Source organism: Oncorhynchus clarkii, chromosome 23 (genome assembly GCF_045791955.1).
Source record: "Oncorhynchus clarkii lewisi isolate Uvic-CL-2024 chromosome 23, UVic_Ocla_1.0, whole genome shotgun sequence".
Taxonomy (NCBI): Eukaryota; Metazoa; Chordata; class Actinopteri; order Salmoniformes; family Salmonidae; genus Oncorhynchus; species Oncorhynchus clarkii.
Window position 1 is genome coordinate 14751577 of NC_092169.1, and position 21747 is coordinate 14773323.

General features: G+C 40.7%; 1 protein-coding gene across 1 annotated transcript; it reads left to right on the forward strand.

Annotated features, from left to right (window-relative positions):
• The first annotated feature begins 232 nt into the window (after window positions 1-232).
• Window positions 233-20500, forward strand: LOC139381890 (inhibitory synaptic factor 2A-like). The gene is made up of 3 exons (XM_071125742.1): window positions 233-1413; window positions 6980-7051; window positions 20317-20500. Exons 1-3 carry the CDS (start codon window positions 233-235, stop codon window positions 20498-20500), a joined length of 1437 nt encoding a protein of 478 aa, XP_070981843.1.
• The last annotated feature ends 1247 nt before the right edge of the window (window positions 20501-21747 follow it).

The window sequence follows — 21747 nt, forward strand, 5'->3', positions numbered from 1 at the left end:
ACACCCTTAAACAATTATCTTAGATAAGGGACAATTATTCCTTAAGGTGAACCCTTAAGGAAAACACTTAAGATGTTTTATGCAACCGGGCCCTGACAGTCTAGACACCTCTAGTCTCAGTAACAGAACAAAGAAAATAAAAACGATCTGCTGCCTAAAGTAAATGTACTGTGATTAAACCCCAGCATATTATGACATACACTGTATATTTCTCTCCCTTCTCCCAGAAACCATGGTGAGCAAGGAGAGCAGCAGGGTCGTGCTCTCCAACTCAGAGTCAGATTCAGAGACAGGCCCGTCACATAGCTTGGAGGCACAATACGGTCCTGACGGCAAACAGCAGGTGAAGAAGAGGAACAAAGCCTTACAAGTCCGCTTCAAGGATATCTGTGACGCCCAGAACGAGCAGCGGGCAGGGGGGCGAGGAGCAAGGTCCATTTCCTGTAAAGTGGCATACAGGAAGTACATGGCGATGCCTGCGCGGCGCTCCATCCCCAATGTGACTAAGAGCACGGGTGTTCAGACGTCACCAGACCTTACGAAACACTACCAGACTTTCCCCTTCGAGCGAAAGAAAGGACACACCATCAAACACACGGCCTTGGTGGAGGACTACAAGGGTCAAAACAATGGGTTTTTGAGTAACTTGAAAGGTCAGGACGAGGCAGTGAGTTTAGAGGAGTGCTCGTCATCTCAGGGTGCAGGGAAGCATGTGCGGCAGACGCAGGCACTGCTCCACCACAGGGATGACAGCAGTGGCACAGAGGATCTGTTATCCGGTGCCAACTGCGTAGACGGGCGTGCATGCCCGGACCCCTCTCTCCTCACAAAGGACACAGAGTGCTTTGCAAATGACCCAACTCCCATGGGAGAGCCGAAGAACCAGGCTTCTGGCGTGAGGACCAAACACAAAGTATTATCCAAAGTGGACACGACGGGTGCCAACCCTTCCGCCAAACGCCAGTTGGCAAACTGCGAGGAACTCTTACAGGACACAAGATTAAAGGTCACAAGTCCTGTTGCCTGGAACTCCCTGACGCAAGTGGAAAGTCTAGGCCTAGGGAGTCCGTCGGTGCACCACAAACGCAAGAAGGCCATGCAGCCCAATGGACAACAGTCTCAGACACTGCCCCACCCCCACAGTGCTGGCTGCTCTGTGGTCAAGGTAAAGGCACATCAGTACCAATCAGGGACTTTACCAGCCCCAAGGAAAACACAGTCGGGCCTGGAGGATCAGGCTTGCCCTCCAGGACAGCAGGGTGCCTGTCAGCAGATAGTGCCCTTACCTGGGAATGGGGATATTAAGGGAAAGCTCCAGGCCATGGAAAACCTCATCAGCTCCAGTCAGGAGACCATCAAGGTTTTACTGGGGGTCATCCAAGAGCTGGAGAAGGGCGAGGCTCAAAGAGAAGGGTGAGTTGAACCAGCCACCATGCATCAAATGTGCCCAAATTCCTCAAGGTGGGAGTTTGCCTCTAGTTCTTACTTCATAGGAGGGTGGTTTGAAAATAAAATATATAGATTTTTAAAGATTTCTTTTGCGGAATTGCCTTCTTGAACATATTAACTTTCATGTGCCTTGATTACAAACTAGTATGTGATCTGTAAATATGGATAAAAAATGTTAAATTACGAGCCTAGTTTAGCCAAGGAGAAAGCACTGAGCTATATAGGGAGAAAGACAGGATCCTTCCTGGTCAGCCATGATTGGCTGAGATAATGGAGGGACTAAAGATGCCAAGAGATGAGTCCTGATTGGTCTGTCATGTCACAGGCGTCTGTCTATAACAGAATGGGGGCTTACATGGTCAGTTTATAGATAATCTTGGCTATCACAGATTTTTGGAAAGATATACAGTTGAAGTCAGAAGTTTACATACACCTTAGCCAAATACATTTAAACTCCGTTTTTCACAATTCCTGATTTTAATCCGAGTAAAAAATCCCTTTCTTAGGTCAGTTGGGATCACCACTTCATTTTTAAGAATGTGAAATGTCAGAATAATAGTAGAGAAAATGATTTATTTCAGCTTTCATTTCTTTCATTACATTCCCAGTGGGTCAGAAGTTTACATACTCTCAATTAGTATTTGGTAGCATATCCTTTAATTAAATTGTTTAACTTGGGGCAAACGTTTCGGGTAGCCTTCCACTTGCTTCCAACAATAACTTGGGTGAATTTTGGCCCATTCCTTCTGACAGGACTGATGTAATTGAGTCAGGTTTGTAGGCCTCCTTGCTCACACACGCTTTTTCAGTTCTGCCCACAATTTCTATAGGATTGAAGTCAGGGCTTTCTAATGGCCACTCCAATACCTTGCCTTTGTTGTCCTTAAGCCATTTTGCCACAACTTTGTAAGTATGCTTGGGGTTATTGTCCACTTTGAAAACCCATTTGTGACCAAGCTTTAACTTCCTGACTGATGTCTTGAGATGTTGCTTTAATATATCCACATAATTTTCCTACCTCATGATGCCTTCTATTTTGTGAAGTGCGCCAGTCCCTCCTGCAGCAAAACACCCCCACCACATGATGCTGCCATCCCCGTGATTGACGGTTGGGATGGTGTTGTTCGACTTGCAAGCCTCCCCCTTTTTCCCTCCAAAAATAACAATGGTCTTTATGGCCAAACAGTTCTATTTTTATTTCATCAGACCAGAGGACATTTCTCCAAAAATGTACAATCTTTGTTCCCATGTTCAGTTGCAAACCGTAGTCTGGCATTTTTATGCCGGTTTTGGAGCAGTGGCATCTTCCTTGCTGAGCGGCCTTTCAGGTTATGTCGGGATAGGACTTGTTTTACTGTGCATATAGATACTTTAGTACCTATTTCCTCCAGAATCTTCACAGGGTCCTTTGTTGTTGTTTTGGGATTGATTTGTACTTTTCGCACCAAAGTACGTTCATCTCTAGGAGACAGAACACGTCTCCTTCCTGAGCGGTATGATGGCTGTGTGGTCCCATGGTGTTTATACTTGTGTACTATTGTTTGTACAGATGAATGTGGTACCTTCAGGCATTTGGAAATTGCTACCAAACAGGAACCAGACTTGTGTAGGTCTACAATTTTCTTCTGAGGTCTTGGCTGATTTCTTTAGATTTTCCCATGATGTCAAGCAAAGAGGCACTGCGTTTGAAGGTAGGCCTTGAAATACATCCACAGGTACACCTCCAATTGACTCAAATTATGTCAATTAGCCTATCAGAAGCTTCTAATGCCATGACATCATTTTCTGGAATTTTCCAAGCTGTTTACATGCACAGTCAAATTAGTGTATGTAAACTTCTGACCCACTGGAATTTTGATCCAGTGAATTATAATTGAAATAATCTGTCTGTAAACAATTGTTGGAAAGAAATACTTGTATCATGCACAAAGTAGATGTCCTAACCCACTTGCCAAAACTATAGTTTGTTCACAAGAAATTTGTGGAGTGGTTGAAAAACGAGTTTTAATTAATAATGAATCCAACCTAAGTGTATGTAAACTTCCGACTTCAACTGTAGCTATGGAAAAATTGTGGCTACATCTCTCAACAACATTGCTGCCCTGATTTTAGCTGGTGCTATAGACAAAGCTCAGTTGTGAGAGATTACTTTCTGTAGTACAATTCCATGCTGACTCGTGTGTTTACATGTCAATTGTTGAAGAGATGGGTGGTGGCGCTAAGAGAGTGTGAACAATGCTGAATGGCCGTATACAAGGAAGAGCTCTCTAGCCTTTGTGATAATTGAAGCAAAACTTAAAAGGGCTTTTTCTCAAAGTGGGTATCCAAGTTTATCAACTTTAAAAGCTGCATTACTTTCCCGTTGCAGTGTATGACAAACCATTTTGTACTTTTCAGGTTCAGGCATTAACGGGGCCAGTAAAAACATGTTGGCAAATGGTTCTCCTTGTGCCGGTAACTTTTCAGAGCATTTTCGCATTCCAGTTCAACATTAACCTGCTCTGTTGCAGTCTACCATTGAAAACCATTAAAGACTACACACAGAAAAGTTACGCTATTGGTTTTTGAGGTATATGATTGGACACTCATTCAAGCACCACCATGTTCCCGCGAGTCACAACTTCTCGAGGGCTCGAGCTGTACGTGAGTTGATGTCTTCACACAGCACACGCAAGCTGTCCAGAGCAAAAAGAAGCACCCATCAATCTACACGAAGAGCTTATTTATTTTAGGGAAAGTTATTTTAAAAAGTAAACTTTCAATAGCGAACATACTGTACTAGCAATATGCTGGCTACGTCGATAGTGTGCTAAAAGAAAGATACAAAAAGACACATAGCATTCGTCTTGGCTAGGCTACTGTAGCCATGTTGATATCTGTTTTTGACTTAAAGGGTCAGCATCCTATTTTCTTATGTAAAAAAAATCTCTAAATTACAGACACTAGTGTACGTTAGAAATAAAAATGAATGAATTAATACAATTAATGAATACAATGCTATTTTTAAAAAATGGGCTCCAATGCGTTTTAAAACTACACTATGACAAGAATTTCTCTACACCCGCAATAACATTTGCTAAATATGTTTATGTAACCAATACAATTTGATTTGATTTGATGTCCCAAAAAGTCAAAATTCTGTCTGGGCCAGTAGATTTTTTGCCAACTGAGAAAAAAAGTAAACATTGGACCCTGGTTTTATAAAATGTAAAGAACAGTTTGTCAAAAAATTACAATAATCCTAGGATCCTGTAACCAGTCACATATGGAATTGACATAACTGACATACTCAAGTGAGTACATACATTGTGTGTGTGTGGTTCAGTCATCACTGAGATTTGATGTTCTTGGTAGTCCTGCAGCCCTTCAAACTGCTGTGGTCTAACAGTATGTGTAAGCTAAATTGAGCTTGTGAATACATACATCAAGGCTATCTGTGTCATCTCATTCCAATAGCAAGGAAGTAAGTGGTCTCTGATTGAACTGTAGATATCATTAAGTATATTTGCTCAGTTGTACAGAGGTACTAACAAGTGCATAAAGTTTATGTGCCAACTCCAAAAGGCCAAACCTCTTCATCATTAGACAGAATGCAGAAGGCTGTCTGCTCTGCTCCATCACTACAATCCAGAGTGGCACAAAGCAAATTGCATTAAGCCTTCGCCACAGCCACCAGAGAACACGGTACCCCTGATGTCGCTCCTTGAAGCCTAGTTTAAAAGGACCAATTATCAACGCATCATAAAGCACTGGCTTTCATCTCCTCTGAAGTATGGGCTCATATGGCCCTTTAGTATGTTTGACCACTATTATTAGAGCCTGCTCGTCACCACAAGGCCCCAGTATCTCAGCTCCCTCCCCACCTTCTCGCTCCTTGCCAAGCCATTCTAAAGCTGTCTGTCTTCAAAGTGATGGTCACAGATTTCCGGTGGAACGGAATAGTGTCTGAAAGCCAGTCTTATTCTCACTGGGATAAAGGCATTACAGTATGTGGATGGATTTCTCAGGTGAAAGCTCTGCTTTTAGAGCACACACAGTGATGTGGAAGTCAGCGCTATAGGGACAGTGAGGATTTCTTATTTGCACAATGAGGACGAGCAAATAACACCGGAGTGAGCCTGTGCCAGCAAACAGTGGCACAGCTTAGAGATGACTTATAGTGTCAGAGCTTAGAGAATTACTTTCCGACACAGTGTCCTCACATAAAGTCATCTGGCCTAACACAACATTGGTACATTGCTAGATTAACTGAAAATACAGTTCAGTAAATACAATTGTAGTTTAGATTTACAGTAGACGATGTTGTGCTAGAAATGTGATGACCTTGATTATCATGGTAACACTCAAATATCTCAACAAAAAACCTCCCTTCTTTTTGTGTGACTCAAAGAGTTATTGTGTATTCAGGCCCTCAACTCCACATTCAAGAGCAACCTCTAAGGTGACATGGACAGATGAACTTGGTGACCTTGCATTCCCATCTGCAATTTTGATCCATCCAAGACAGATAAGGTCATCCTTATGACATGGTGAGCAGCAGAGTTCAACCCCTCTAGTTCTCATCCATCATTCCCCAGTGACAATAAGCAATTACATGTCCTGGTGGACCCAGTTGCCCCTTCTGCTTTCCAGTTGACCCCTCCCTACCAGTGGAGGCTGGTGGGAGGAGCTATAGGAGGATAGGCTCATTGTAATGGTTGGAATGGAATAAATGGAACGGTATCTAACACATCAAACATATGGAAACCACATGTTTGACTCCATTCCTTTCATTCCATTCAAGCCATTACAATGAGCCTGTCCTCCTATAGCTCCTCCCACCAGCCATTACAATGAGCCTGTCCTCCTATAGCTCCTCCCACCAGCCTCCACTGTCCCCTACACATCATGAACGAGAAATCCCAACACTGCCACCAACGTATGTGACATCTCAACGTATGTAACATGAAGGATGAGACTGTTGACACTATGAGACTACTAGAGAGATTTATATAGATGCCATCAAATCTCCATGCATGCTCAGTTCACACTTATGTCTGATTACTGTAAGTATGCCTCAGGAGCAGAATGTACATACAATTGTGCCAAAGATGGAGGAAGCATAGCAATCTAAGTAATGACAAGACAATACAGGGCGGAGACTGGGCTTTAGGGCTCTTTGGAATGCGATAAAGAAGACAGACAGCATTTGTCATGTTGATTGTCTTTTGCCTCCTTAAATCTCATTCTTTTCTGAATACATTCAGTTGGATGGAGCCCAGAGAGATCACATATATTGATTTTTCTTTAGTATTCATAAACATGGTTAATAATGCATTAGTTCTGTTAGAAGGTCTGGTGAAAACAATATTATGAAAACCACTTGTATACTGTGTCATAAGGATAGAGATGAGCATATTACATCTAGTGAGTATGTCTATTACCTGGTCAATCCAATCTCACAAACGACTAGCATTATTAACACAAATCCATGTCAGTAGATAAATGAAAATGAAATAAATGCATCATCCATTCTTTCACCTCTCCCCAGGCTTTCCTACCGAACGGGACAGGACACAGCCAACTGTGACACGTGTCGAAACAGTGCCTGCATCATTTATAGGTGAGTACTTGTTTACAGCTTGTTTACAGCTTGAAAGGTCACTTACACCTGCAATGGAACAACATGGCATGAGAGATGCTTATATGTACTGTATGTGTGAGGTGATATACTGTAATGTGGCAAACCAAGTGCTAAGAGTCAATTAAGTAGAATGTGTTTTCTGGTAATGAGTAGAATTGAATAGTTTACTGAACTCAGAGGATATCATTATTATCACTGCATGGTGTTAATGGTATTGCATTAAGTATTAATGGGCGTAGCTCGATTGTGAAACAATAATGACAATTGATAGAATACTTCTGTCAGAGTGAGATCAATTTATTGAGCACCATCCACGTGAATCTGAGGTGGAAATAGATACTAGGAAATGGTGTGTCTGAGATCAATGATAAGTTCACTGAAGGAGAAGAGAACACTCCTATCTGGGTCAGATCAATTATGAAAATAAACTATTGATATCCTATTACAATTATGTATAGACATCCTCAACTCTTATTTCAGAATCTGGTGAGCATTTAAATAGAGGAATGTAGTGAATGTAGAAAGGAATTAACACATAAACCGAATTAGAAGCAGCAAATTGAGTTTAATTTATAGATGCAGGTTCTGCACATATAACATTGTCATGGTTGAAGATAATAAAATAAATAAAGAAAACTATAGATGTTCTGACTTCTCCACTCGTCTGAGAGATCTAAATGATCCTCAGGCAGGTTGCAAATGTGTTCACACTGTGACAAGAGTCTAACTCCTTCACTTTGCCTTCAAAGACAAGAATAAAAACATCCATCTCAGAGATCGACTCCAATTTAAACAATATACAATATTACAGAATATACGGAAGCATACCATCTGAATCATGGTACTGAGCCTCCAAAGTTTGTCACCATCAAGATGTTAGTTGTTTTTGTACCCTAGTGTGCCAGCAAGCACCTTCCATTCAGCTAGCTGCTTCTTCAGCTGTACGGCTTGCCTTACAGGCAGGGAAAGACTCACAGGGGAAAACCTAAGATAGCAGGGTTTGTGATGTCGCAAATAAACACCGTAACAGAGACTGCTATAGCAGAGATCTAAATTTAAAAAGTGAACCAATTTCAACAAATACTTTCATGTCAATTTTTTGCACTCATTATCGTCATCTTAGTAAACAACTCGTGCTTAAGTACATACACTTTATCCATGAAAAAACAGCATGCATTTAAAAAAAAAACTTTGGCTAAGGGAACTTCTAAATAATTTGACCAGGTATAGACTCTAGTCTAGTCCCCAATTACTAGAGTTGATATTAGATGTTAGATAAGGTCTCTAATGCTAACAGAGTGACCTGAACATTGACTGGTTATCATCTAGTTGTCCTCTCAAGAGGAAGCTTCTTACCGTGACTAATGACTGGAACATGACCCAAGTTATCACTCAACCAACTTGAATGTATATCAATAGTAATGGATCTGTGACATCCACTTACAGTTGAAATTGGAAGAAAATGATGTCATGGCTTTAGAAGCTTCTGATAGGCTAATTTACATCATTTGAGTCAATTGGAGGTGCACCTGTCAATGTATTTCAAGGCCTGCCTTCAAACTCAGTGCCTCTTTGCTTAACATCATGGGAAAGTCTGGTTCATCCTTGGGATCAATTTCCAAATGGCTGAATGTACCACATTCATCTGTACAAACACTAGTACACAAGGAAACACATCATGGGACCACGCAGCCGTCATACCGCTCAGGAAGGAGACGCGTTCTGTCTCCTAGAGATGAACATACTTTGGTGTGAAAAGTGCAAATCAATCCCAGAACAACCGCAAAGGACCTTGTGAAGATGCTAGAGGAAATAGGTACAAAAGTATCTATATTCACAGTAAAAACGAGTCCTATATTGACATTACCTGAAAGGCCGCTCAGCAAGGAAGAAGTCACTGCTCCAAAACTGCCATAAGAAAGCCAGACTACGGTTTGCAACTGCACATGGGGACAAAGATCGTACTTTTTGGAGAAATGTCCTCTGATCTGATGAAACAAAAATAGAACTGCTTGGCCATAATGACCATCGTTATGTTTGGAGGAAAAAGAGGGAGGCTTGCAAGCCGAAGAGCGCCATGCCAACCGTGAAGCACGGGGGTGGCAGCATCATGTTGTGGGGGTGGCAGCATCATGTTGTGCGGGTGCTTTGCTGCAGGAGGGACTGGTGCACTTCACAAAATAGATGGCATCATGAGGTAGGAAAATGATGTGGATATATTGAAGCAATATCTCAAGACATCAGTCAGGAAGTTAAAGCTTGGTGAAAATGGATCTTCCAAGTGGACAATGAACCCAAGCATACTTACAAAGTTGTGGCAAAATGGCTTTAGGACAACAAAGTCAAGGTATTGGATTGGCCCACAAAGCCCTGACCTCAGTCCTATAGAACATTTGTGGGGAGAACTGAAAAGTTGTGTGCAAGCAAGGAGGCCTACAAACCTGACTCAGTTACACCAGCTCTGTCAGGAGGCATGGGCCAAAATTTACCCAACTTATTGTGGAAGGCTTCCTGAAACGTTTGACCCAAATTAAACAATTTAAAGGCAATGCTACTAAATACCAATTGAGTGTAAGTAAACCTTTGACCCACTGGGAATGTTATGAAAGAAATAAAAGCTTAAATAAATTATTCTCTCTACTGTTATTGTGACATTTCACACTTCTTCGGCATCAGTGTCCCTTCCATGGGACGGTTGAGCTAACGTAGGCTAATGCGATTAGCATGAGGTTGTAAGTAACAAGAACATTTCCCAGGACATAGACATATCTGATATTGGCAGAAAGCTTATTTTATGTCAATCCTTCTGCACTGTCCAATTTACAGTAACTATTACAGTGAATGAACACATGCTATTGTTTAAGAAGAGTGCACAATTTTGAACATGAAAAGTTTTTAATAAACTAATTAGGCACATTTGGGCAGTCTTGATACAACACTTTTGAACAGAAATGCAAAGATTCATTGTATCAGTCTAAAACTTTGCACATACGCTGCCACCACCTAGTGGACTAAATCGAAATGCACCTGGCTGGAATAATACATTATGGCCTTTCTCTTGCATTTCAAAGATGATGGTACAAAAGAAATACAAAACAATGTTTTTTTTTCTTTGTATTATCTTTTACCAGATCGATTGTGTTATATTCTACTACATTCCTTTCCCATTTCCATAACCTCAAAGTGTTTCCTTTCAAAAGGTACCAAGAATATCCATATCCTTGCTTCAGGGCCTGAGCTAGATTTGGGTATGTCATTTTAGGCGAAAATTGAAAAAAGGGGGTAATCCTTAAAGAGAATGATTGCTGTTTTGAATTTTGTGTGGAAGGGGTGGGAAATGATTGTTAAACATCCTTAATGATCAGCTACCAGGTATTGACAACCTAGATGGCAAACTACTGAGAATGGTAGTAGACCTTATTGCCACCACTATTTGCTGTGGCTTTAAACAAAAGGAGTGTGTGTGTCCACAGGCTTGGAAGGAAGCTAAAGTAATTCCACTACCTAAAAATAGTAAAGCCCCTTTTACTGGGCTCTAACAGCCCACCAGTCAGTTTGCTGCATGTTTTCAGTAAACTGATGGAGAACAAATACAATTCTGTTTTTCAAAGAACACGTTCACTACTGACTTTCAGCATGTATATAGTGAAGCTCTCTCAACTCATACTGCACTGACTCAAACGACTCCAAAATTAACAATAAGATGATATTTGGATGTGTATTGTTAGATGGTTTTACATCACCTGTCATCACATGATTGGAAAGTTACTTATCCGTTAGAACTCAGAGAGTATTCTTCAATGGAAGCTTCTCTAACATTAGATATGTACAGTATAGAGTACAGTATCCCTCAGGGCAGTTGCCTCGGGCCGTTACACTTCTCTCTTTTTTTTTTTTTTACAAATGATTTGCCACTTGTCTTACAAGAAACTATAATGACAATGTATGCTAATGACTGCACACTCTACACAGCTTCATTAAATAGTACCCAGAAAACACCAGTCTCAACAGCAACAGTGAAGAGGTGACTCCAGGATGCAGGCTTTCTAGGCAGAGTTGCAAAGAAAAAGCCATATTTCAGACTGGCCAATAAAAATAAAAGATTAAGATGGGCAAAAGAACACAGACGGTGGACAGAGGAACTCTGCCTAGAAGGCCAGCATCCCAGAGTCGCCTCTTCACTGTTGATGATGAGACTGGTGTTTTGCGGGTACTATTTAATGAAGCTGCCAGTTGAGGACTTGTGTTTCTCAAACTAGACACTAATGTACTTGTCCTCTTGCTCAGTTTTGCACCGGGGCCTCCCATTTTTCTTTTTATTCTGGTTAGTGCCAGTTTGTGCTGTTCTGTAAAGGGAGTGGGACACAGCGTTGTACGAGATCTTCAGTTTCTTGGCATTTTCTCGCATGGAACAGCCTTAATTTCTCAGAACAGGAATAGACTGATGAGTTTCAGAAGTTTTTTTTTGTTTCTGGACATTTTGAGCCTGTAATCGAACCCACATGCTCCAATAAGAATCTGATGCTCCATATTTATTGCTTATTTAATCAGGACAATAGTTTTCAGCTGTGCTAACATAATTGAAAAAGGGTTTTCTAATGATCAATTAGCTAATCCAAGTTTACAATTTTAAAAGGCTAACACAACGTGCCATTGGAACACAGGAGTGATGGTTGCTGATAATGGGCCTCTGTACGCCTATGTAGATATTCCATTTAACAACATGAACAATGTCTACACTGTATTTCTGATCAATTTGATGTTATTTTAATAGACAAAAAAAATAGCTTTTCTTTCAAAAACAAGGACGTTTCTAAGTGTCCCCAAACTTTTGAATGGTAGTGGATACTAAATAATACAGTATGTGTGAAATTTGTTTTGAATTAGAATGGACCATTATCATGCACCTGTATCGAAACAGGGGCATCAACGCACTTAAACAGCGAATGGAGGATGCTTTTCCCGTGGTTCATTTTCATGCCAGCCAGGTAGGCTATACTCCTGTTGTAAATATAAGCAATTTGCTTAATATTAGGAAAGTTGAGAAGTAAATATTGTAAGCCTATAGAAAGCTGATGGGATCCTTCTCTGTTTAGTAGATGCCATCACCCTGTTTTCTCGCACAATTGCATAGCCTATAGAAATGTTGCTCAACATGAGGTCATGGGCTCTCAGGAAGTGTTTGATTAGATTTTTGATTAGATTTTTATTAATGTCAGAATGATTAGAGGGACAATTGAGTGCTGAGGACCAGGCATTTAGCAAGTTTGGTAGGCTACTAATGACCAACATCAGCATCAGACCTTGGAGAAGCCTAATTACTGTGACTAAACGGTCACCTGGAATTTGTAGGCCTTCATGACTCATGACCGCTGGTATGGGGTCCCGAGCGCTCTGGAGCAGGTTTTCATCAAGGATCTATCTGTACTTTGCTCTGTTCATCTATCCCTCGATCCCGACTAGTCTCCCAGTGCCTGACACTAAAAAACATCCCCACAGCACGATGCTACCACCACCATGCTTCACTAGGGATGGTGCCATGCTTACTCTAGACGTGATACTTGGAATTCAGGCCAAATAGTTTAATCTTGGTTTCATCAGACCAGAGAATCTTGTTTAAGTCCTTTAGGTGCCTTTTGGACAACTCCAAGCGGGCTGTCATGTGCCTTTTACTGAGGTGAGGCTTACGTCTGGCCGCTCTACTGAAAAGGTGTGATTGGTGGAGTGCTGCAGAGAGGGTTGTCCTTCTGGAAGGTTCTCCCATCTCCACAGAGGAACTGGAGCTCTTTCAGAGTGACCATCGGGTTCATGGTCACCTCCCTAATCAAGATCCTTCTCCCTCGATTGCACAGTTTGGCCGGGCGGCCAGCTCTACGAAGAATCTTGGCGGTTCCAAACTTCTTCCATTTAAGAATGATGGAGGCCACTGTGTTTTTGGGGACCTTCAATGCTGCAGAATTGTTTTGGTACCCTTCCCTAGATCTGTGCCTCGGCACAATCCTGTCTTGGAGCTCTGCGGACAATTCCTTCGACCTCATGGCTTGGTTTTTGCTCTGACATGCACTGTCAACTGTGGGACCGTATATAGACAGGTGTGTGCCTTTCCAAATCATGTCCAATCAATTGAATTACCACATGTGGACTCCAATCAAGTTGTAGAAACAAGGATGATCAATGGAAACAAGGATGATCAATGGAAACAGGATGCACCTAAATTTAATTTGGAGTCTTATAGCAAAGGGTCTGAATACTTATGTAAATAAGGAATATGTTTTTTTTTTGTAATAAATTAGCAAAAATGTCTAAAAATCTGGTTTTGCGCTGTCATTATGAGCTATTCTGTGCAGATTGGTGAGGGTAAAAAATGCATTTAAGACATTTTAGAATAAGGCTGTAATGTAACAAAATGTGGAAAAAGTCAAGGCTTCTGAAAGCTTTCCAAATGCACTGTATATGGACCCCAGGAAGAGTAGCTGCTGCATGTGCAGTAGCTCATGGGGATCCTAATAAACTAAACTAGAAGTTAATCTCCATTTTAACCTGAGTTAACGTAATCAGTACCTAATCAATGAATGTTCTCATCCAGACAAAGCCTCTCATTTTGTTCAGCCCTGTTCTCTTGTTGCGTGCGTAAATAATGCTTCATGTAACAGCCATGGTGTCAGAGTAAGGAAATTGGCATGCAGGAATGATTAATGTAATGATGTGCTTTTTCTTTTACCTTAGTCTCATGAGCAATATGTTCCCTCATGAGCAATATGTTCCCTTAGTGGTTAGAGCGTTGGACTAGTAAGCGGAAGGTTGCAAGTTCAAACCCCCGAGCTGACAAGGTACAAATCTGTCGTTCTCCCCCTGAATAGTTGTTCCTAGGCCGTCATTGAAAATAAGAATTTGTTCTTAACTGACTTGCCTAGTTAAATAAAGATTTTAAAAAATAATAATTTTTGATGATCTAAAATCTGAGATAACTAATGTGACAAATCACATTTGCTAGTACAGTATCTAACTGAAGACTAGTGTGGCACGAAAGAGGATTTGAAATGATTCAATTCCTACCATAAATGCTGATATGCATTGCTTCGTGTAGTCTTCCTGATTTACAAACTACATAATCTAATTAGTTAATGTATGAGCTGTTGTATGCTAACAAAGTGATTACAGCCATTGATGTCTCACAATGATTCAACAAGAATGCTCCTTCTTATTTGTGATGCTATGCATTTGGTGTGATATCATTATGGGATTACTTAAAATAAACACAGTTTCCACACTAATACAAGAATGCATGTCATAACAGGAAGAAACAGAACAGGTACAGGATGTAGGCTTTTACGTGGGTAATGCTGTATGTATGTAGGCAGCCTAATGTCCTTTGGGTATGTGGAGTATATATGTACTAACTAAAAGAACAAACGATGTGTTGAAAAACACTTGTAATTCTGGGAATATAAGAGGGGATAAACATATCTACACACTTTGCTCCTTTATTCATGAACCTTGGTTGGAGATATGTAAAGATGTTACATGAATTATGAATAGCTTTGCTTCAGTAGAGGTTGATTGTAAGTGAAATTCTGAAGTGGTGTTTGATTTAATTCACAAGGTCACATAGAAAGAAGGAATCAAATAATATACTGTTTACCAACAATGCAGATGACTTACAGTACATCACACCATAAACACTATTGGGACAGAGATACAGAAATCAAACAAACAAGGACTAACTAAACAATATACAGCAAGGAAGGATAAAGGGCAGAGAGGGAGCCAGGAAGGATAAAGGGCAGAGAAGGAGCCAGGAAGGATAAAGGGCAGAGAAGGAGCCAGGAAGGATAAAGGGTAGAGAAGGAGCCAGGAAGGATAAAGGGCAGAGAAGGAGCCAGGAAGGATAAAGGGTAGAGAAGGAGCCAGGAAGGATAAAGGGCAGAAAAGGAGCCAGGAAGGATAAAGGGCAGAGAAGGAGCCAGGAAGGATAAAGGGCAGAGAAGGAGCCAGGAAGGATAAAGGGCAGAGAAGGAGCCAGGAAGGATAAAGGGCAGAGAAGGAAAACTGCTTTGATAGAGGCAAAAATATGTTTTATCTTTATCAGTGCACTGATCACAGAGAGACAACAGCTTTACGCTGACACAGGTCTAGAATGCATGATAATTATTCTCAAAATTTTAGATTATCCATAGATAGCTCTCAATCCTTTTTAAAAAGGAAAATACATTTTCCACTGGAAGTGCCAGGATGTAACCTAAACACAGCCGTTCCATGAAAAGTCTATGCAAATGATTCATTTTGTTATTAGAAAAAGGCCTGTGGAATATATACAAAGGAAATGATTATCATTCCATCTGTGTTCAATAGGTTTTTCAGCTCCTAAATTGTGTGCCTCTGCGGGTTTTTTTTTTGACTGTCCTTGAGTAGGACTTGGGAAATGAAAGCAAGACGACCATCTATCAAGTGCTATCTGTCTCTGCCAGCGCAATGGGCAGTAAATATATCAAAAAACTTTGCAAATGGTCTAGTTCATTTTTTTCTCTGCAGTATCCCCTTACTCCATCTTGCTGATTTACACACTGGATTGAGTGTCACACCCAGTCCCCCAATTTATATTTTTAAAGTCTACAAGGCGAATGATGATTCTTTCTATGAGTGTTTACCATTTTCTTATATCATTAATGTTATCTACTTCACATGTTACAGTGTATACTTTGTTTAGCCATTCGTTTTTTACTATTCTTTATTTTCTGAGATGTATGTTGATTTCTTGAACTGTTACGTTAGGACTGTGGCTTTCAGCGCTAGCTATGTGAATAAAAATAGATATCCAACCTAAAATGGACAAACAGTAGAGGTTTGAGTAGACCATTCTTTGTTATGACAGGCCTATTCCTGCCAGGGCCTGTGGTGGTGACTCATAGTGCTGATAGGGCAGCCAGCAATAATCACCTTGCTGGGCAAACCATTCTTTGCTTCCACTTAATGAGCTGGCCTGGATACAGTGAGCAGAATTAAAAAGAGCCAAACTAAAAAAAAAGTCTGAACCAAACGGCCAATTATTCCTCAAACTTGGACAGTAACTGCTCATTGCCAAGATTAGCAGCAGCAGAGACGTGGCCTCTAATTCCGAACAGCAAGTCAGTTCCAATATGGTTAATCAATCCATGGCTTGGGCTCCTGCAGGTGCCCAGTTGAGCTGAGGTAGTCAATCTACAATCCCTACCCAGAATTCAACTCCCGCCCGACACTCCCAGCCCCTCCCTCTTGTATACTGCAGCATCCATTGCATCACTGCTACTGATACAAACAGAGCAGAGAGAGGGACAGGGGGGATGGAGAGGGAGGGAGATGAGAGAGAGAGCATAAAGGCCTCACTGCTGTAGTCACATCACATCCCATTGAAAAGCAGGCTGGGGAAACAAATGCAAAAAACCCCTGAGAAAACAGTGGATGTAGAGATTATGGCCCAGAGTGTCTAACCTCTGCTCCATACAGTTCCCAGCCATGCTAATGTCCTTCTGGAGCTTAGGGCTCTATTCAGTCTGTATCGCTGAAGTGTTACTGATTGCGCAATAGAAATGTAAAGGTAATTTCTGATTGAGCCGACATATGCAGTGTTTACCATGAATGCAGTCACCACCAATTCGGCAACATTGCCTTTAAATTTCAATCATGCTGTAACACTGAAATTCTTCGATACGAATTGAATAGATTCCTTAGACTACTTAGTATGGCTCTGCAGTAACATCAACAGTAAACAGTCTAGGGTCTTTGCCCATATTCCATACCAGGGGAGCACAGATGAAAAGCCTGATTTCTGATGCACACCCACACGGATTGGGTTACTAGTTCTAGTTCATAATGCATAACATAGGTACAAGAATCAGAATTCAAAAAGAAGGTGAGGGTTGAATCTTGTTTGCAGAGATTTTTTATAAGGCTAATTTGAGGCTAATAACGACTTCACAAATCAGTGCAAATACAGTTCCTGGTTGTATGAGCTGGGTTTAATGAAGATGTTATATAATTACTCTTAAGAGCAAGTAGCTAATTGGGTTAGCGTGTATGCCCCCTGCTTTTAGCAAAGATGCAGTAGTTTCATTGGTGTTGAGAGGGCTTGTAGTATCGATGTGTTCAATAAAGTATGTGTCTGTCATTCTGTGTGCACATGACTGTGTTACTGTAAGGCAGTCAACCATTAAATAGAGCTGGACCTTAGCTGACATTTTAACAAAGAAGGTGCTATCAAAATGGCACCTTGTCAGTCAAAGATATATATGTTCATTGGTTCCAAGTCAGTCATTTGTACTCTGGTGATATAAATAAATAAACATAGGCAATTGAAGTATATTAGTTGGATATTTTTATTTTTTATTTTTTTGGGGGGGTGCCTGCACCATTCATGTCGGTAGCCCAGAAGGAAAGACAAATAAGGAGCATTGTATAATATACTGTATTCTGGAGGTGATATGGGAAGGGGAGAAAATATTGAGAACATTTACATCTTCATTTAGCAGATTATCAGAATAAAACCTACAGTAATAGTAAAGTAATGTGCTACCACACCATCAACATTATAGAATTAGAAACCAACCAGAGAAGGAAGACAGTGAGAGCATGTAGGAGACAACATCTGCCATCACCACCCTCCAAGGAAGAACAATCATTAAACAATGTTCACTCCACCGGGATCACAGCTAAACAATCAGGCACTAGTGATCACACACACAGCTATTCACAGACCGTAGCTAAACAGATGATTAATCTGCTTGTGAATGATTGAAAATGCTATACCCCATCTCTAGCTGTCCCAATCTGTTGAGAATGAGATGATCTGAGATCCGTGGTCTTTGTTTACTCAGTCACCTGCTCCCCAGGGCCACCCGCACAGTACAGTGTTCCTCGGGCTCCCTGATGAGCCAATTGTCCACAGCATACAGTAATTGCAGCTCTCTGCCAAGTGATTCATTGCTTAATAAGTGCCAAGACCATTCCATAGTGTGCTGCGCTGTTGTGCTTTGTGCTGTTTTCTAGCGAAAGCTTGGCATCAACAAGAGCCCTGAAATGCTGAGCTTTCAGAATGGCTCTAGAAATACTGGGTAATAAGAGGACGTCTTCTGTACATATACAAAGCGTGCAACTCATTTCAAAGTTGTGGCAATTCAATCTTGATGGAAGTAAGAATCAACTGACCGATGTAAAATCTCAACAACCCAAAACAGAGGTACAGTATGTGCTGGCACATACTACATCATTGAAGTGCTCATCATTTCACAATCCTGTTTTGGGGGGAAAGTTCAAGTATGAACTACCTGTATATATTCAAGATTGTATTTATAGTCACATTTATATTCCTGTAATCACACCTTTATTGATTGATTCAATCTTCTGCACCACCAAATGCCTGTCTGGCACCATGTATCATTTTCTCTGAAGGTTGTCAAAGAGTTGAATAACTGACACTTATCTTAAGGGTATGGACACTTCCTAAGATTAATTCTGTCATTTTTGAGCAGAGCATCTCCTTCAGAAAACTAATTGGACTGCCTGTCATGCCGGTGATTGTGAAAAGGGCTGAACAGGGCATTGTACATCCATCTGTCTGCCTACACTGTGTATACTTATGTTTGACCTTGGAGGGTTTCATGTAATTTCAGAAGGTTTGACTCCTCTTTAACTTACATCTGTTTGACTGGTAGGCCGCTTCAAATTGTTCTACACTTTCAATAAAAACAATTTATCAACGATAAATAAGATCAGTCTTAGACAACATTGTGTGATAAGGTTAATGTTACTTGCCTGTTGGAAAATTACACTTTCTGCTACTGCTACTATTTTTACTGTTGCTTCTAGTACTGTACAACCACACATTGCAATCTTCAGAGAATGGATGTTTTTGATTAAATTGCAGAGGCCTGGAAAATATAATGACTACGGGGGAAATATTTTTTGTCAACATGTATTAAATTGGCAGTCAGGTATGACAGTATGAATCCTACTTTACTCATTCCAAAATAGTATTTTCCATATTTATTACACATGCCAATGGTAATACGTAAATGAATAGATTAACTTAATCAATAGCTATAGATGTAGTACGTCTGGGCCTGCTTGGGTTGTGAATGATTTCATTTGGTTGGGATAAAGCTTGGTGCTTCTCCCAGCAGTGAGAGATTTAGTCTCAGTGCCCGAATGGAATCGGATGATGGCAGCCAGGGATTACAGCAGAGGATGAGGAAATCAGACATCAGAAATGACTCACATCCCGACTACTAGATGGACATACTGTATCATGTTAGGGAATACCCTTCACTATGCACTGAAACATACAGATGTTCATACTTTTTATATACATTAGTCTGATGTCACATCCAGTACATTTCAGTGTTAGAGGAAATGATTTATGGTGCTATGAGAATTATCAGACTGTACTGTGCGCTTCCCAAACAATCCATCTGGAGTCTATGGCTAGCGACTGCCCTGGATTATCAACGGACAAATTGAATGCCGGCGAATTGGCAGTACTCCTGAATCATATTATTAACTTAAAATCACTTTTATGGGATCAAAATCCAATGTACCAGATTGTGCAGAGTCATGGTTCATATTTGAGCTGCTTCATTCATGTTCAATTTGTGATAGCCACAATTAAGACTGGTTTGAATGTTATTCAATCTCTTAAATCCTGGTACTCTAAAAGCTAAACCGAAATAGGATTGAACCATCTTTCCACAGTAGCTTCAAATTCGAGTATTTTCCTTCTCTAAGAGAAGGAAAATATCACAGAACATTTGTGGCACCTTAATTGGGGAGTATGTGGACACCTGCTCGTCGAACATCTCATTCCACAAAAAAATGGGTATTAATATAGAGTTGGTCCCCCTTTTAATGCTATAAGAGCCTACACTCTTCTGGGAAGGCTTTCCATTAGAAGTTGGAACATTGCTGCGGGGACTTGCTTCCGTTCAGCCACAAGAGCATTAGTGAGGTCGGGCACTGATGTTGGGTTGGTCAGGGTTCTGTGCAGGCCAATCAAGTTCTTCCCCACCTATCTCAACAAACCATTTCTGTGTGGATTTTGCTTTGTGCACAGGGCCATTGTCATGCTGAAACAGGAAAGAATCTGCTGCCAAACTGTTGCCACAAAGTTGGAAGCACAGAATTGTCCAGAACACCATTGTATGCTATAATTTAAGATTGTGTTTTATTATATATTATTGTGTTAACTCAATGTTATTGTGTTGTTTGTGTTGCAGTGTGGAGCTGGACTTCAAGCAGCAGGAGGACAAGTTACAGCCCCTGATTAAGAGACTGTGCCCCTTGGACAACTCTCAATACCCTGCTCTGCCTTACCCCCACGAGGTGTTCACTTCAACCCCCAAACGCAAGTCCAAGACAGAGTCCAAAAAGCATGGTCGCTGGAAACTCTGGTTCCTTTAACTTAGGGAAGATCTTGGCTTTTGGAATGGACTTTTGGATCTGTTTTTACACATCTATCTTCCCTCAAAGGGATCTATCACAACAGTAGATGTTCTGCTCCAGGGAACGGATAATCTGATAACAGTAAATCATCTAAATCAGGATTCTAAGTTTGAACTGCACTAGAAATCAATGGGGGATTTTTTTTAAACAATCTTAGCTCTGCCAAGCCTTCAGTTTTTCGTTCAAAACCGGAGAAGGTCAACTTATACCCTGGCTAAAGGTTAGCAGAACTACATGGTGAGACTGGATATATTTTTGTCATCATGAAATGTAGCCCACAAATATGAAGATGGATATTATTTATTTACCGGGCAAATGTTTCTCTCACTTTTTAAAAATGATTTCCAATGGCACACCTTTTTGGTCTCTGCTTGACCAGAAGAGGAATCACCATGTGGAAGGCCTGTTTCTCTAAAAATATACTTTAATCGTACATCAGCCTGTTGGAAAAGCACAAACATTTGGAGGCTGAGAACATCATGGAAGAAGAAGTTATATACAGTACATTACACTATATTAGTGAACCGACTCTACATGAACCCTTCTTGCCTCTTCTCTCCAGTCTTGAGAGAGCCCAGTTACTCTCTCTCCCCTTCCTTTTCCTTTGTCTCTTTCCCTTTTTCTGTCTGTCTCGCTCTCTCTCTTTCTCTTTCTCTGCACACAGACATGCACTTCAGGAGTATGTAAAGGAAGATTGCGATATATGGGATCCTCGACTGCTTTGTTTTTTAGAAACAGGATATAGTCAAGGTTATAGTTCTGTTCCAATAGCTGTTCTAATCCATCAATGTGCAGAAATAGGGGTTGAATCCAAGATTTGACTATTGCATATAGAAAAAAATATAGACTTATTTTAACATATTAAAGTTTGTTGATTATATTATATAACATATTAAAGTTTCTTATTACTGTGTTATTCAACATGCAGCAGACTATTTTATGAAAATATGATTGAATTTCAGTTGAAAAAGTAAGCATGGTTTTGACACTTCTTTATCAATTCACATGCACAAAGCTGTTATTGCCTTTCACTTACACACATGTTAACATCTCACTAACTTACTCTAACCCACAGAAAATAAATGTACTGTAAGGACAGGACGAAATGCATCACTATTCTCTCTGGAATATGCATTTCACATTATAAACTGGGTGGTTCGAGCCCTGAATGCTGATTGGCTGACAGCCGTGGTATATCAGACCGT